This window comes from Chiloscyllium punctatum, chromosome 8 (genome assembly GCF_047496795.1).
Source record: "Chiloscyllium punctatum isolate Juve2018m chromosome 8, sChiPun1.3, whole genome shotgun sequence".
In the NCBI taxonomy this organism is placed as follows: Eukaryota; Metazoa; Chordata; class Chondrichthyes; order Orectolobiformes; family Hemiscylliidae; genus Chiloscyllium; species Chiloscyllium punctatum.
Window position 1 is genome coordinate 53,288,985 of NC_092746.1, and position 16,338 is coordinate 53,305,322.

At 40.7% G+C, this 16,338-nt stretch overlaps 1 protein-coding gene across 1 annotated transcript in view; it reads left to right on the forward strand.

Annotated features, from left to right (window-relative positions):
- ino80c (INO80 complex subunit C) overlaps window positions 1-16,338 on the forward strand; it is a 46,704-nt gene that overhangs the window by 8,229 nt on the left and 22,137 nt on the right. The window contains 2 exon segments of the mRNA XM_072575569.1: window positions 13,628-13,739; window positions 15,194-15,261. Of these exon segments, the coding sequence (XP_072431670.1) occupies window positions 13,628-13,739; window positions 15,194-15,261 (180 nt within the window).

Genomic DNA, 16,338 nt, shown 5'->3' on the forward strand with positions numbered 1-16,338 from the left:
TGTCAAGCTTATAGAATGTTGGTGGATCTGCATTCATCCCGGCCCAATTTGTAACTTGTAGTTGGTGGACATGGGAACACTACCACTTGCAAGTTCCCCTCCAAGTCTCTCCCAATCATGACTTGGAAGTATATCACCATCCCTTCACTGTCGCTGCGTCAAAATCCTGGAATTCTCTCCCTAACAGCATTGTGAGTCAACCTATTGCAGCGGTTTAAGGAGACAACTCACCAACACCTTCTCAAGGAATGGGCAAAAAATACCAGTCCAGCCAGCAAAGCCACGTCCCATGAATACATGAATAAAAAGAACCCAAACACTTGCCAATCTACAGCTTCAAAAATGTACTCAGCACCACTTCTCTCGTGATTGCAATTTTCCTGAGTTCCTTTCACCTTTTTTATATCCTGATTTACAGCCCTGTCTGGGATTTTATTGTCTACGATGTTGTGAAGACTTGGGTAAGTAGCTGTTCAAACATGTGCCATTCCTTACTTTTGATTATTAATTCCCAGTCTCTCTTTCTATGGGACTGATGCCCACTTTGTTAATGCTTTTTTCATCTTTAAATATTTATAGGAAATCATAATATCTGTTCAAATATTTCTAGCTTGCTTTCCCTTGAATAAATCTTTCCCTCTAATTTTATTTGTCATTCGTTGCTTTTTTTATTTTGTTCAATTTTCTGACGATAAATGTCACATGATCACCATTAGATTAGCCTTTTATTCTGGAATTTTAATGAATGTGATCATCTACATTGGTGGGATTCTCACCCACACCACGCAACATCAGCCTGGAGCTTTAAATTGCCAGGCCAGAGAACTGGATTGTTGTGCCACCACCTCCCTGGATGGGAGCCTGTGACGAGTTCGCATTCACTTTGAAGTGAAAGCCAGAGCATTCAGGAATGAAATTGGAAAACGATGACTTTGCACAAAGGATAGAACTCTCTTTGGGCGATGGCATTTGTTGCTAGATGAGTTAATTTTTATTCTGTGTTTTATAAATTTCTTTTAATCAGAGGTATCGAGGAATACAGGCCACAGGTGGGTGTGTAAACATGTATCAGATGTGTTGTTCCACCATTCAGTGAGGCTATGTTCTTGGAAACAGTGCTGGTGGGGAGGAGCTTTGCTGATGATTCCTAACCTTTCCATTATAATTTTGCCTTTGGCTTTTTTTTTTACTTCTGTTGGTGCAGAAATGGCGTCAATGTGACAGAGGCAGCTTGATTGCTGGTGTTACAGGTTCATGGAATTGTAGCTCCAGTGCAAGAGTGAACGTACAACAGCACTCTGCATTTATTCAGTGCCTGTAACATAAGAAAATGTCCCAAAGCACTTCAGGAGCCTGGCTGTAGGGAGGGAGGATCATGTAACAATCAATATTACTATCCTAGGGACTTAAAGGAGGTGACTGCAGTAACAATAGATGTGTTGAAATGTTCCAAAATTTCTTTGATTCTGAAACTGTCCCAGTGGATTGGAGAACTGCAAATCTTATTCAAAAAAGAAGTTGGCGTGGCAATACAACCACGGAGCTGACACCGCCTCCACTTCCTCAGGAGGCTAAGAAAATGCAGTGTGCCTGTGAAGACACTTATCGATTTTTATAGATGCATTATAGAAAGCATCCCATTCCGTTGCATCATACCTTGGTATAGCAACTGCTCTGCCTGGGAATGTCAGAAACTATAGAGAGTTGTGAACACAGCCTTGTCCATCACACAGGTGCTGCATTTTGGGAAAGCAAGTCTTAGCAGGACTTGTACAATTAGTGGCAAGGTTCCAGGGAGTGTTGCTGAACAAAGAGTCGCAATTAGATAGGATAGTGAAGAAGGTGTTTGGTATGCTTTCCTTTATTGGTCAGAGTACAGGAGTTGGGAGGGCATGTTGCGGCTGTACAGGACATTGGTAAGGCCCCTTTTGGAATATTGCATACAATTCAGGTCTCCTGATGTTCTGAAACTTGAAAGGGTTCAGAAAAGATGGACAAGGATATTGCCAGGGTTGGAGGATTTGAGCTGCAGGAACAGAGTGAATGGGCTGGGGCTGTTTTCTCTGGAGCATTGGAGGCTGAGGGGTAACCTTACAGAGGTTGATAAAATCATGAGGGGCATGGATAGGATAAATAGATGAGGTGTTTTCCCTGGGGTGGGGGGAGTCCAGAACTAGTGGGCATAGGTTTAGGGTGAGAGGGGAAAGATATACCTTTTTCACGCAGAGGGTGGTGTGTGTATGGAATGAGCTGCCAGAGGAAGTGGTGGAGGATGGTACAATTAGAGCATTTAAAAGGTATCTGGATGGGCATATGAATAGGAAGAGTTTGGAGGGATATGGAGCTGGTGCTGGCAGATAGAACTTGATTGGGTTGGTATATCTGGTCGGCATGGACGAGTTGGACCGAAGGATCTGTTTCCGCACTGTACATCTCTATGACTCTATGACAATGTTTGGGGGTCAGGTAGGAAGTTGGGTGGTGAGTTACTTGCTACAGTATTCCTAGCTTATGACCTCTTGTAGCAACCATATTTGTATGGCTAGTCTAGTTCAGTTCTTGGGTAAAGGGCTGAAAATGTGTTGCTGGAAAAGCGCAGCAGGTCAGGCAGCATCCAAGGAACAGGAGAATCGACGTTTCGGGCATCAGCCCTTCAGCCCCTGAAGAAGGGCTGATGCCCGAAACGTCGATTCTCCTGTTCCTTGGATGCTGCCCTGACCTGCTGCGCTTTTCCAGCAACACATTTTCAGCTCTCCAGCATCTGCAGTCCTCACTTTCTCCTAATTCAGTTCTTGGCCAGGATGTTCATTGTGGTGAATTTGGTAATGCCATTATAGTGGTCATTTAAGGGACAATGGTTCAATTATTGCCTATTGGAAATAGTTATTGCCTGGCATTTGTGTAATGCAAATGTTGCTTGCCATTTTTCTGCCAACCCTGGGTATTGTTCCAAACCTGTTGCATTTTGGACATGACTGCTTGAGTATCTGAGGAGTCATGATGGGGCTGAATTTTGTGCAATTATCAGCTAAAACTGTTTGGGCATTAGACACTACTATGAGGAACTCCTGCAGAGCCGAAGATGCCTGGCCTCCAACAACTACAACCATCTTCCTATACGCCAGATATGGCCCCAACCAGCAGAGGGTTTTCCCTGGATTCCCATTGACTTCAGTTCTTCTAGGGCTTCTTGATGTCGCACTCAGTCAAATGCAGGCTTGATGTCAAGGACAGTCACTCTCACCTCCCTTCTGGAATTCAGCTGTTTTGTGCATGCTTGAACCATGCTTGTAATGAGGATAGGAGCTGAGTGGCCATGAATGAACCCAAATTGGGCATCACTGAGCAGATTACTGATGAACAGATGCAGCTGATTGCATTGTTGATGACACTTTCCATTACTTTACTGATGATTGAATGTAGATTGATTGGAGGGTAATTGTTTGGGTTGGATTTGTCCGGCTTTGGGCAGATGGAATATACTGGGCAATTTAGCAAATTTTCAGGTAGATGTCCGTGTTGCAATTGCACTGAAACAGCTTGGCGAAGTTTGCGACAAGTTCTGGAGTACAAGTCACAGTAGTATTATAGAAATATTGTCGGGCCCATAGTCTGTCTTGAAGGTAAAAAAAGGGTGGAGGGAATATGACCATAAGCAGAATTCGGGCATTTGGCCCATTGAGCCAGCTCTGCCATTCCATCATGGCTGATATGTTTCTCAACTCCATTCTTCTGCCTTCTCCCTATAACCCTTGATCCCCTTACTAATCAAGGTCATATCTATATCTGTCTTAAAGGCACTGAATGACTTGGCCTCCACAGCCCTCTGTGGCAGAGAGTTCCACAGATTCACCACCCTCTGGCTGAAGAAATTCCTGCTCATATCAGTTCTGAAGAGTCATTCATTCACTTGGGAATGTACTCTTGCTTCCTACTCTCCTCTTCTGGTGGGAAACATCTCCACGTCCACTCTATCCAGGCCTCTCAGTAGTCTGTAAGTTTCAACCCAATTCTACCCCCTTCCCCCATCCTCATGCAGTCCATTGAGTACAGACCTAGAGTCCTCAACAGCTCCTCATATGACAAGCCATTTATTCCTGGGATCATTCTTGTGACACCCTACTGGACCCCAGTGGTTTTTGAGATTTTTCTAGCGATTGTTACAACCGACTGATTTGCCCGGCCATTTTAGTTGAGTCAATCATGTTGCTGTAGGTCTGGAATTAGGCCAGACTAGGTTAGGATAGCAATTTCCTTCCCTCAAGGGCATCAGTGTAACCCCAATAGGTTTTCTTGAAAATCGACAATGGTTTCATGGTCATCTTTAGACTGATATTTCCAGATTTTATTTTAGAAATTGAATTCAAATTCCACCATCTGTTATGGTGGGTTTTGAACTCTGGGCCCCAGAACATTATCTGAATCTCTGGATTAATAGTCTATCACTCCCCTCCTCCCCTTTCAAGATTTGGTGGGTGGTGTTGCATGGAGCTGTTCTTAATTGGTGCAGTGATTTGTTTGGTTAATTCCAATAACAAATCAGATTATACCATTTCAAAATGTGACGCACCAGCGCAGCGGTCTGTGTCCAATGTCATAGATGGATAAGTGACATTCGGACACATGAGATTGAGCAATAGTGGGTCTGTGATTTAGATCCGCCGAGCAGCTACCAGAAACCAAAGGTTTTGGGTTTGGGGAGCACAGTTTAAAAAGTTGGAGTTTAATTGAGCTGTTGAAAAGATGACTGGTGTGTGTAAAAATGATTAATTTTAGAGAATGAACTGGTTGGGTTGTTAAGCAATTTTTTTTACTGTTCTGGATAAATCATGCTATTGAAGGAGGATGCTTAGGAATGAGAAAGAATGTAAGAGAATTTTTATTATGCTTTTTCTCGTTACAACAATACAAAATATGCAAATAATTATCTGATTTGTATTTAAAATTCTGGAAAATTGGTAAATAAAAATTTGTCAGAAAAGGGCCCACATGAAAGGTATGGGAGTTTGTAAAAAGGACGTGATAAATCTCTGTGTACAGATTTAAAGTTGTTTCAATTCATTTTGAGAAGTTTATGGTTGGTTTATAGTTTGTCTCATTCAGTGAGTTTGAAAGGTAAATAAAGGGAAAGGAGTTTAAAGGCAAATAGAAATTTTGTATTGCAAATATTTCTTTTGGAAGACAAGCACCAACACAGACTCTGTAACTTTAAAATCCTGTTTGAAATATGTAAGAAATATTATGTATTGTTTAGTAATAAATTACATGCCTTAAGTGCATAATGTTCCAAGTTAATCATTATCCTATAGTTGTGTTTATTCATTGTCTTCACCACCATTGGAAAGTGCTGTAGTTTTGTTGACCCTGGTTGTACATCATCTAATGAAGAAGATCAGAACTGTTTATGAAGGATGTTTGTTATATTTCAAACAAGATTTTTGATAGTTTCCATTGGTAATCCTAGTAAAACTCATGTTTAATATCATAAAAACATGCAATAAATTTGAACAAAGCAGTTGTAATGTCAGCATTGTCTAAAACTTTGCTGTGCAATGTTGTTAAAGTAAGGTCTACCCTCCGACGACCCCACCTTACTATTAAGTGGAAGATTCTGATTTGTTTTAGTGACTGACTTTATCTGATGCTGCAACAAACTTATTATAATATCTGTGAAGTCATGAGTCCCTGCTTCGTTTCAGGTGTTTCAATTAGTGGATTCAATCTGCCAAATATTCTTAATGTGTTGCATAATACGTTTTATGTTTTTAGAGTAATCTCGTGGTGTTGATAAAATTAGCAGAGCTGATTTGCATTGAATACATGTGTCTGCATGCAAGAAAACTTGTTTATGATTTTGGTTCCTCTGGAGAATGCAGTCAGAGTCCAGCACCCCCAGGTGTGAGTAGAAAAGGAGAGAATGATGGTGGTAGGAGATTCACTGGCGAGGGGTATAGGCCGGTGCCCCTCCATCTGCACATTGGACTCTAGGATGGTAGTTGCCTCTCTGGGTCCACGGTCAAGGATGTCATTGAATAATGGGTGTAGGGTATACTGAAGCAGGAGGGTGAATAGTCAGAGATCATGGGTCACATTGGACCAGCAACATAGGTAGAAAGAGGGATGAGGTCTCACACCAAGAACGTTTGGAGCAAGAAAGCAGATTAAAAAGCTGGATGTCAAAAGTTGTAATCTCCAATTAATCTGTGACATATGCTAGTGAGTGTAGGCAGTTGGAACAGGTGAATACATGGTTGAAGAGCTGGAGCAAGAGGGAGGGCTTTAGATTCTTAGATGCCTAGATCATGAGGTTCATTTCATCCTGAATGGGAGCAGCATCCTTGTCGGGAGGCTTGCCAATGCGATTGGGGGATTTAACATAATTTGGAAGTGTTGTGGGCAGCGAAGAAGGTTACCTCGGATTACCATAAGACATAGGAGCGGAAGTAAGGCCATTCGGCCCATCGAGTCCACTCCGCCATTCAATCATGGCTGATGGGCATTTCAACTCCACTTACCCGCATTCTCCCTGTAGCCCTTAATTCCTTGTGACATCGAGAATTTATCAATTTCTGCCTTGAAGACATTTAGTGTCCCGGCCTCCACTGCACTCTGCGGCAATGAATTCCACAGGCCCACCACTCTCTGGCTGAAGAAATGTCTCCGTATTTCTGTTCGGAATTTACCCCCTCTAATTCTAAGGCTGTGTCCACGGGTCCTAGTCTCCTCGCCTAACGGAAACAATTTCCTAGCGTCCACCCTCTCCAAGCCATGTATTATCTTGTAGGTTTATATTAGATCTCCCCTTAATCTTCTAAACTCCAACGAATACAATCCCAGGATCCTCAGCTGTTCCTCATATATTAGACCTACCATTCCAGGGATCATCCGTGTGAATCTCCGCTAGACACACTTACAATGGCCCACCTGTTTAAGATACCAATGTGCTGAGGAGTGGCAGATGGAGCTTAATTTAAAAAAATGCGAAGTCCTGCATTTTGGGAAAGCAAATCTTAGCAGGACTTATACACTTAGTGGTAAGGTCCTCAGGAGTGTTGCTGAACAAAGAGACCTTGGAGTGCAGGTTCATAGCTCCTTGAAAGTAGATAGGATAGTGAAGAAGGCATTTGGTATAATTTCCTTGATTGGTGAGAGTATTGAATATAGGAGTTGGAGGTCATGTTGCAGCTGTAAAGGACATTAATTGGCTCCACTTTTGGAATATTGTGTGCAATTCTAGTCTCCTTCCTATCAGAAGGATGTTCTGAAACTTGAAAGGGTTCAGAAAAGATTTACAAGGATGTTGCCAGGGTTGGAGGATTTGAGCTATAGGGAGAGGTTGAATAAGCAGGGGCTGTTTTCCATGGAGCGTCGGAGGCTGAGGGGTGACCTTATGGAAGTTTATAAAATTACGAGGGGCGTGGATAGGATAAATAGACAAAGCCTTTTCCCTGGGGTGGGAGAGTCCAGAACTAGAAATAGGGTGAGAGGGGAAGAACATAAAAGAAACCTAAGGGGTGACCTTTTGCGCGGAGTGTGGTACATGTATGGAATGAGTTGCCAGAGGAAGTGGTGGAGGCTCCTACAACTGCAACATTTACAAGACATCTGGATGGGTATATGATTAGGAAAGGTTTGAAGGGATATGGGCCAGGTGCTGGCAAGTAGGACTAGATTAGGTTGGGATATCTGGTCGGCATGGACAGGTTGGTCCGAAGGGTCTATTACCATAGAAGAAGTACTGCCAAGTCATTGAGAAGGTAGTGCAAATATAGTCAAAGGCACAATGGAGCATGGCAAAGCTAGATTGCATTTATTTTAATTCCGAGAGTGTTGCAAGTAAGACAGATGAGCAGCAACTACTTGCAGGAAAGCCCACATCAGAGAAATGGGGAACATTTATTGGGTAATAGTGAGACTTCAGGACCAATATGTTTCTAAAAAAAGGTGAAGAGTGGGAGCAACAAAAGTGGAGAACCCTGGATGTCAGCCATCTGCAGGATTGGATAAGAAATAAAATGCTTATGAGAGGTATCGGAGGCTCCAAACAGTGGATATAGTGTGGGAGATGGTTAAAAAATAAATTTTGAAGAGCAAAGAAGCAGCATTTTAAAAAAAACACTGGAACTAACATTCAAGAAAATCCAAAGATATTTTCTAAGTATATTAGGGGCAAGAGAATAACCAGGAAAACAGTTGGGGCCATAAGAGACCAAAGTGGAAATGTCTATGTGGAGCTGGAAGACTTAGCTAAAGTTTTAAGTAGTGCTTTGCATCTGTATCACAGTAGAGAAGCATGATGCAGGTCTAAAAATCAGGGAGGGAGACTGTGATATACTTGAACTAATTAGTATTACGTGGGAGTTGTTTTTAGCAGTTTTAGAGGCTTGAATGTGAATAAATGCCAGGTCTAAATGGGATATATCCAAGATGTCTGTGGGAACCAATGGAGGAGATTGCAAAGGCTCTGGCATCAATTTTCAAATACGCTCAGGCCACAAGGGAGATGTCAGAGAACTGGAGGACAGTCAATGTGGTATAATTATTCAAGAGGAGTAGTAGGGATAGACTAGGAAACGAGGTAAAAACAATGACTGCAGATGCTAGAAACCAGATTCTGGATTAGTGGTGCTGGAAGAGGACAGCAGTTCAGGCAGCATCCAAGTAGCTTCGAAATCGACGTTTCGGGCAAAAGCCCTAGACTAGGAAACTACAGGCCAACGAACCTAATATCTGTATGGAATCTATTGAGGGCCAAAGTTAATCAAAGTCAGTATGGCTTTGTAAGGGGAGATCATGTCTAACAAATTTGCATTTTTCTGAGGATGTATCTCGATGCGCATCTAGATATAATCTACATGAACTCCAGCAAGATAAAGTCTTGCATAGCAGGCTGGTTAAGAACCTAAGAGTCGAAACAATTCTTGGCAATTTCTCAAGCTGTTTGCAAAATGGGCTTAGTGGCAAGGAGCAGTTGGTGATGGTCAAAGGGTGTTTTGTGACTGGAAGCCTGAGTCGTATGGTGTATTACAGGATTTGATGCTGCATTCTTTGTTTGTTGTGTATGATAATGATGTGGAAATTAATATAGGAAGTATGATCAATATATTTCCAGATGCCTCAAAAGGTAGTATGGTAAATAGCAAGAAGGAAACCCTTAGACTCGTGAATGATATAGACGGGCTGGTCAGATGGACAGAATAATGACAAACTGCATTTAATGCATTTTGGGAGGGCTAATAAGGTAAGGGTGCACAATTTGAATAGAAGCAGCTTAGGAAATAGAGGATCTGAAGGACTTTGGTGTACATATGCATAGGTCCTTGAGGGTAGCAGGATAGGTAGATCAGGTAGTTAAAGTTATTAATATGGGAAACTTGCCTTGATTAATCAAGGCCTTTAATGCAAGACTAAGGGAGTTATGCAGTGACATAAAATATTAATTAAGCCGCAGCTGGAGTACCAGGTACAGAACTACCTCGGTTATCTGAATTTTGGATTATCCAAACAAGATTTCAAGGTCCTGTAAAAAATTTTTGTTTAAATATAAGTAAAAGCACAGCGAGAGCAGGCAGCCTGGGTTGGCGGTGGGTGCAGGAACAGCATTGCCACGGGAACCCTATTCCTGCTATTGCCACTGCCGCGGGAACCCTGATCAGTAATCTGAACAAAATACTCCCTGCCCGTCTTGTTCAGACAATCAAGGTTGTTCTGTACAGTTCTGGTCGCCACATTAAAGGTTGTGATCACATTAGACAGGCTGCAAATGGGATTCACCAGGACATGGCCTCGACTGGAAAAATTTGGCTATGAAGAGAAACTAGACAGGGCTGGAATTATCTTCCTTAGAACAGAGTAGGCTGTTGAAGGATTGGATTTGAGCTGCATAGACACAGTGGATGGGACAAAGCATTTCCCAAGAAGCAATAACTAGGGGGCACTGTCTTTTTAAAGTAAGGATTATGTCATTTAGCGGAAGTTTGAGGAATGCTTATTTGGAACTTATTTTCTGAAAGGGTGGTACAGCGGGTACCCTCAACATTAAAGAACCATTGACTGATCACTTGAAATGCCATAGCATACAAGGGTACGGACAAAGTACTGGAAAATGGGATTAGAATTGATGGATGTTTGATGACTGGCATGGACTGAAGAACCACCTTCCATGCTGTAAGAACCGACTCTATAACTTTGTAAATTTTGAAGCAATTGTGTGGATCCACAATAGTGAAAGCCATTTTAATTTTGTTTTGTTAATCTATTATCGAAGTTAAATGGGAAATTTTAAAGGCAAGACACTATTCAGGACCAGTGCTTTTTTAATCACCCCTTCTCCACCCCGCCCCCACCGCCCTCCCTTCCCTTCCCTTCCCTTCACCCGCCATCTATATTTTCAAGTTGTTGTATGTTCTGCCCAGAAATCAGTGATTTCAGGTGGTACTCCTTTACATTTTGGAAGATGTTATTGTCATGCCATGTACTCTGCTCAAAGGCAGACTGCTGGTCCTTTGTTTGCTGATGCTTCACGCTGCATTGCTTTTTTAGTAGGTTTTGTTAGTATTGGTCTGAAGAAGGCATTGTCTAATATAAATCCATTTAATTTTATTGAGGGTTTACTAGATTAGAAGACAATCAGGCACTGGGAAAGAATGCCAGCAGCTGATTGGTGCTGTACAGTGTTACAATCATCAGTTCAATGTACTGTCAAGAATTAATGTGTGTGTGACATTTTCTCACTGGTACATTAATGTTTTTCAGCATGATGGGTTGAGTATTGTTTTTAACTGGAGAGCATTTTATTTTGCTGTACACTAACCAATGAGTATTTAATGCTGAAATTCATTGCGGGGGAAAGAAAAGTTAAATTCTTCATCTTTCTAAATGCAAGAATTCTTGAAATGTTATAAATGAACTATTTAAAGAATATTTGATTTTAGCAGTGTTACTTGGCATTGTTGAAGAATAGGTTAACACTCCTTGAATATGATGTGGAGGTGTCAGTGTTGGACTATGGACAAAGTTAAAAATCATACAACACCATGTTACAGTCCAGTAGGTCTATTTGTGGAAGTACTACCTTTCGGTGTGCTGCTCGTTCATCAACTAGCTGTACAGCAGGATCATAAGCCACAGAATTTATAGCAAAAGATTACAGTGGTTTTTGAGAATTTCAGCTCAGGATGTAAGTTTGTTCGCTGAGCTGGAAGATTTGTTCTCAGACATTTTGTCACCATGGAAACTATGGTTGGGTTTTATAAAACCCATCTGTATTACCACTATCCTTTTGGGATGGAAAACTGTCATTCTTGTGAGGTTGACCCTTCAAAACGGCCTAGTAAGTCATTCAATGGTATCAATTGCTTTTAGTCTTAACAAAAAAAGGAACGTAACCAGTCAGACCACCTGGCATCGCCCACCTAGTAACTCAGTATCATCACTACTGATTAAGCTGATTGCATACTGTGTGACATGGCTAGATCTTGGAGTGTGATGAGGAAACTGGCAAAATGAAAAAGCATACTTTATTCCATTCTCATCAATCCCCCTGCCATAGATGCACCTGTCCATTATAGTATTAACAAGGGTGACAACCAGGCAGTCCTCGTAGAGACAAGGTGCTGTCTTAACATTTGAGGATGTTCTCCATTGTGTTGTGTTGTGTCACCTTGCAGAATGGTATACGCTTTGAACACATCTAGAAGCTCAAGACTAGCCATTCATGAGGCATTGTGGGAGATTATCAGGAGAATTGTACCCCAATCCTATCTGCAACCTTATGTCTTAGCATGTCCTCATCTCGGCCATTTCCACCAAGCCAGGGATCAACAATGGAATGTACAAAGCACTCTCTCTAGGAATAGCATCAGGCTTACCTAAAAATGAGGTATCAACCTGGTGTAGCTACAAACAGGGCTACTTGCCTATTAAAGAGCATTAGCAGCAAAAGATAGACAGGACTAAATGGTTCCACAGCTCTTGCATCCAATCTAAATTCTGTAGGTCTGCCATGAATGATGGTGGACAGTTAAACTGCTCACTGGAAACAGAAGCTCCACAAATATCTACAATGGATGGTTCCCAGCACATCAGTGCAAGAGATAAAACTGAATCATTTAGAACAATCTTCTGCCAGATGTGCCAAATGGATGATCCATTTCGACCTTCTCCAGAGGTGCCTAGCATCACGGATGTCAATCTTCAGTCAATTCAACTTTGTAATATCAAGAAACAGCTGGAGGCTTTGGATACTACAAAGGCCATGACCCTGACAACATTCCAGTAATAGTATTGATGACATATGCTAGAAAATAGCCCAGCTATTTCCTGCACACCAAAACTCAAGACAAACTCAACCTGGATAATTACTGACACATCCTACTCTGCTCTCAATCATCAGATGGAAAGGGTCATCAACAGTGCTGTTGTGTAGCACTTGCTGAGCAATAATATGGTTGACTCTTAATTGCCCTCTGGGCATTTAGGGATGGGCAAAAAATGGTGGCCTAGCCAGTGACATTCACGTCCTGTGAATGAATAAAAGAAAAAAATCTAACTGATGCATAGTTTTTTTTTCTGCCAGGCTCACTCAGCCCCTAAACTCATTGTAGCCTTGATTCAAACACTGACAAAAGAGTTGAATTCCTGAGGTGAGGTGAGAGTCACTGCCCTTGTTACCAAGGCCACATGTGACTAAGCGTGGCCTTAATGAGCCCTAGTAAATTTGGAAACAGTGGAAAATACAGTTCAAATTCTCCTCCTCCGGTTCGAGTCATACTCAGCACGTAGGAAAATGGTTGTAGTTGTGGTTGTTGGGTGTCAGTCATCACACCTCCCAGGATGTCTCTGGTAGTATTCCTCAGCATCGTGTTCTAGGCCCAACCATCTTCAACTGCTTTATTTAATGACCTTGCCACTGTCATTAGGTCAGAAGAGAGGATGTTGATTGTCCAATGTTCAGCATCATTCATGACTGCTCATAGGCCGACACAATACTCTCATACGGGACCAAATGCAGCAAAACCTGTACAATATCCACATTTGGTACAACGAGTGGTAAGTAGTTTCTGTGTCACAGAAGTGCCAAATAATGACCATTCCTAACAAGTGAGAATCTAACTATCACCCTTGGTATTCAGTTGCATTATCATTACTGAATCCTACACTATCGGCATTCTGGGAGTTAATATTGACCAGAAACAGAACTGGATGGGTCGTATAAAAACTGTGGCTATTGAGCAGTCAGGCTAGGAATTTGCTACTTTCTCAGTTTAATTTTCACTTGAATCAATGTTGATGCAAACATGGATACAGTAACTGCATGCCAGATTCACCTTAAGGATACTTGTTTAGACAATACTTTTTTGGGTAGACAAGAATATGTATAGAGGCTTTGTGTTTGTAAACTGTAACATACTTTTGTATATACTTAATTAATTCTGTGCATTATTTGAATATAACACCATCAGTTCCCTTTTGTTTATATCTAATAAGAAAGCTGAGCAAATTGCAAATTATTTTTGATAGATCTAAAAATCCATATTATACTAGTTTATTAATTGCATGGATAAGAAAAAAAAAGTTACAAGTATCTAACCACCTTCTCCATGTCTTTTGTGATGTTAATTTTCAGCATTCTGGCATGGGTGGTGCAGGTGCTGGAAAAAAGAGCCGTGTTTGGAAAAACCTGAAACAAATTCTTGCTACTGAGAGGATGTTCCCATGGAAACTGAATGATCCTAACTGTGAGTTTCAGTGATATTTGCTAGCTCGTGTTTCTTTTTAAATATACCCAACATATCAACCTTCTACAATGTATTTTCAGTTATTCCAGAATGTACCATCAGCCTGTTTGTTATAATTTTCCAAATCCCTGCTAAATTTATGTTTAAAACTGGTAAAGGGAGCATGTTAGACTTGAAAGAAACATTAGCCTTGATCTTTTACCTACGTAGTATACAAAAGACAATAAGGATGGACATTTGTTGACTACACCTGTCTGCTATGTTAAATTATGCCATATAGTAAGAAACCTAAGGGAGAAATTTATTTTTCTTCACTGCTTAAAATACTTATCTTTTCAACAACATTATTTTCCTTATGCATTCCTGGGATATAAACATCGCTGCCAGGGTTAACTTTCTAATTGCCCTTAAGAAGGTGGTGGTAAGCCACTTTTCTGAACCATTCCAGTCTACATATAGCAAAAATGTTCCAGGATTTTGACTCTGCAATGGTGCAGGAATGCTGATATAGTTACAAGACACATTGGAGTTTTCATTTGGCTGCTACCACCCTCCTTCGGTAGAGGTTGTAAGTTTGAAAGATGCTGTTGAAGAAGCCTTGCCCGAGCAAATGAAGAGTTTCCTGTCACTTTCTTGACTTGTGCCTTGTAAATAGCAACCTACTTTTGGGATTCAGAATGTTAGCTATTTATCATGCAATTCCCAGAGTATCATGTATACTTGTAGCTACGGTTTTATAAAGCTAATCCAGTTAAGTTTCTGATCAAAGGTGACCTGAAGGATGCTAATAGTGGGGAGTTCAATAATGATAGTCATTGAATCTCAAAAATGATGGTTAGATTTGCTGTTGTTGGATGTGGTCATTGTTGCCATGTAAGTGCCAAATAATGTCACTGATGAGACCTCACCAAAATGTTCTCCAGATTCAATTTGCTTTGAATATCTGAGGGCCAAATCTTTAAGACACAAATCTTAATATAATTCCTGTAACATGAAAAACTTGGATTTAACAAATGCTGCGCAAAAATAAATTGGACAATAATATACTGCCACTTTTGCAATTGTGGGAATACACTTCTATCATAATTCTACTGTGAATTATAAGAATATTATAAGTCGTATTATTAGAATAATTACAATTATGCTATGTTGAAGTAGCAGACTTATTTTAAGATTGTAGACCTGTACCAAAGCCCATTTGTTAATGTGATTCTTTATTGGGCATAAGTAATATCAATAATTGTGCTTTCTTTACTTTCAGAAATAGGTCCTCTAGCTTTGCTGGTATGCTGCACCTAATCCATTTGAGCAATTACTATTATTTCCAAAAGGTGGAATTCCATAGATAATGGTCATGTGTGATTTTTCTGTATCCTTAAAAGTTTCTAATATTTACCTAGTCAGATGTCAAACTCGGCAACAACCAATTTCACTTTTTTTCTTAAAATCTTCAGATTCCAGCATAGATGCTCTTCCTTCCTTTAAACCAGCCAAAAAATACTCAGATATTTCAGGACTTCCTGTAAGTATAGTACATTGTTTTTATTGCATTAGGTTGACTTTCTGCAAGTATTAATTTCTTGAAAATTAAACTCAGTTGCCTTTTGAACATTGTCCTCCCACTCTACTGTTGCCATTTACCATGTTAATCTGAAAGCATTATTTTGTTCCGAATCCTACATCAGCAGTAACTTGTATTAGTTTGGTGCTTTTAAAGTAAAAATACTCAAGCCATTTTAAAAGTACAAGGAGAATAAAAAGAAATCTAAACAAGAGGATGGTACAAATATGGAATGAGCTGCCCGTGGAAGTGGTGGAGGCTGGTACAATTACAACATTTAAAAGGCATCTGGATGAGTATATGAATTGGCAGGGTTTGGAGGGATATGGGCCAATGCTAGCAAATTGGATTAATTTAAGATATCTGGTCAGCATGGACAAGTTGGGTCAAAGTCTGTTTCTGTGCTGTGCATCTCTATCACTATATGATTCTCAAAGAAACTGATTGTCAATGACCAGAAGCTTGATTGAACAAGGTGGAGAGATTACTAATCTCTGATCAGTTGCTTGGCCACTGGTAGAAAGGGATCCACAAGGCTAACAGCAAAGGAACAAAGTTTGAGAGTTCACAATAAGAGGTTACTGACATGGGGAGGAAGAAGGCTGTAGAAGGATTTAAGCTAAAATAAACTTATCTAGTACACCTGTGATTCAGCAGGGAGTTGTTTTTCATACTTTTTCTTCACAGTACATAAATTACATAATTTAGGGGAGGTGATTGTCCAATTGTCACTGGACTATTAATCTGGAGAGCCAGATAATGTTCTATTATACCAGGGTTCAAACCCCGCCATGTTAAATGGTAGAATTATAATTCAATAAAAATCTGGGATTAAGAGTCTGATGATGACCATGGAACCATTAGAAAAAGCCCATCTGGTTCACTAATGTCCTTTAGGGAACAAAACTGCCATCCTTACATTGTTTGACCTACATGTGACTCCAGACCCACAACAATGTGGTTGACTCTTAACTGCCCTCTGGAGAATTAGGCAGTCATGCCTGCATCCTGTGAATGAATAAGGAAAAAATCTATATG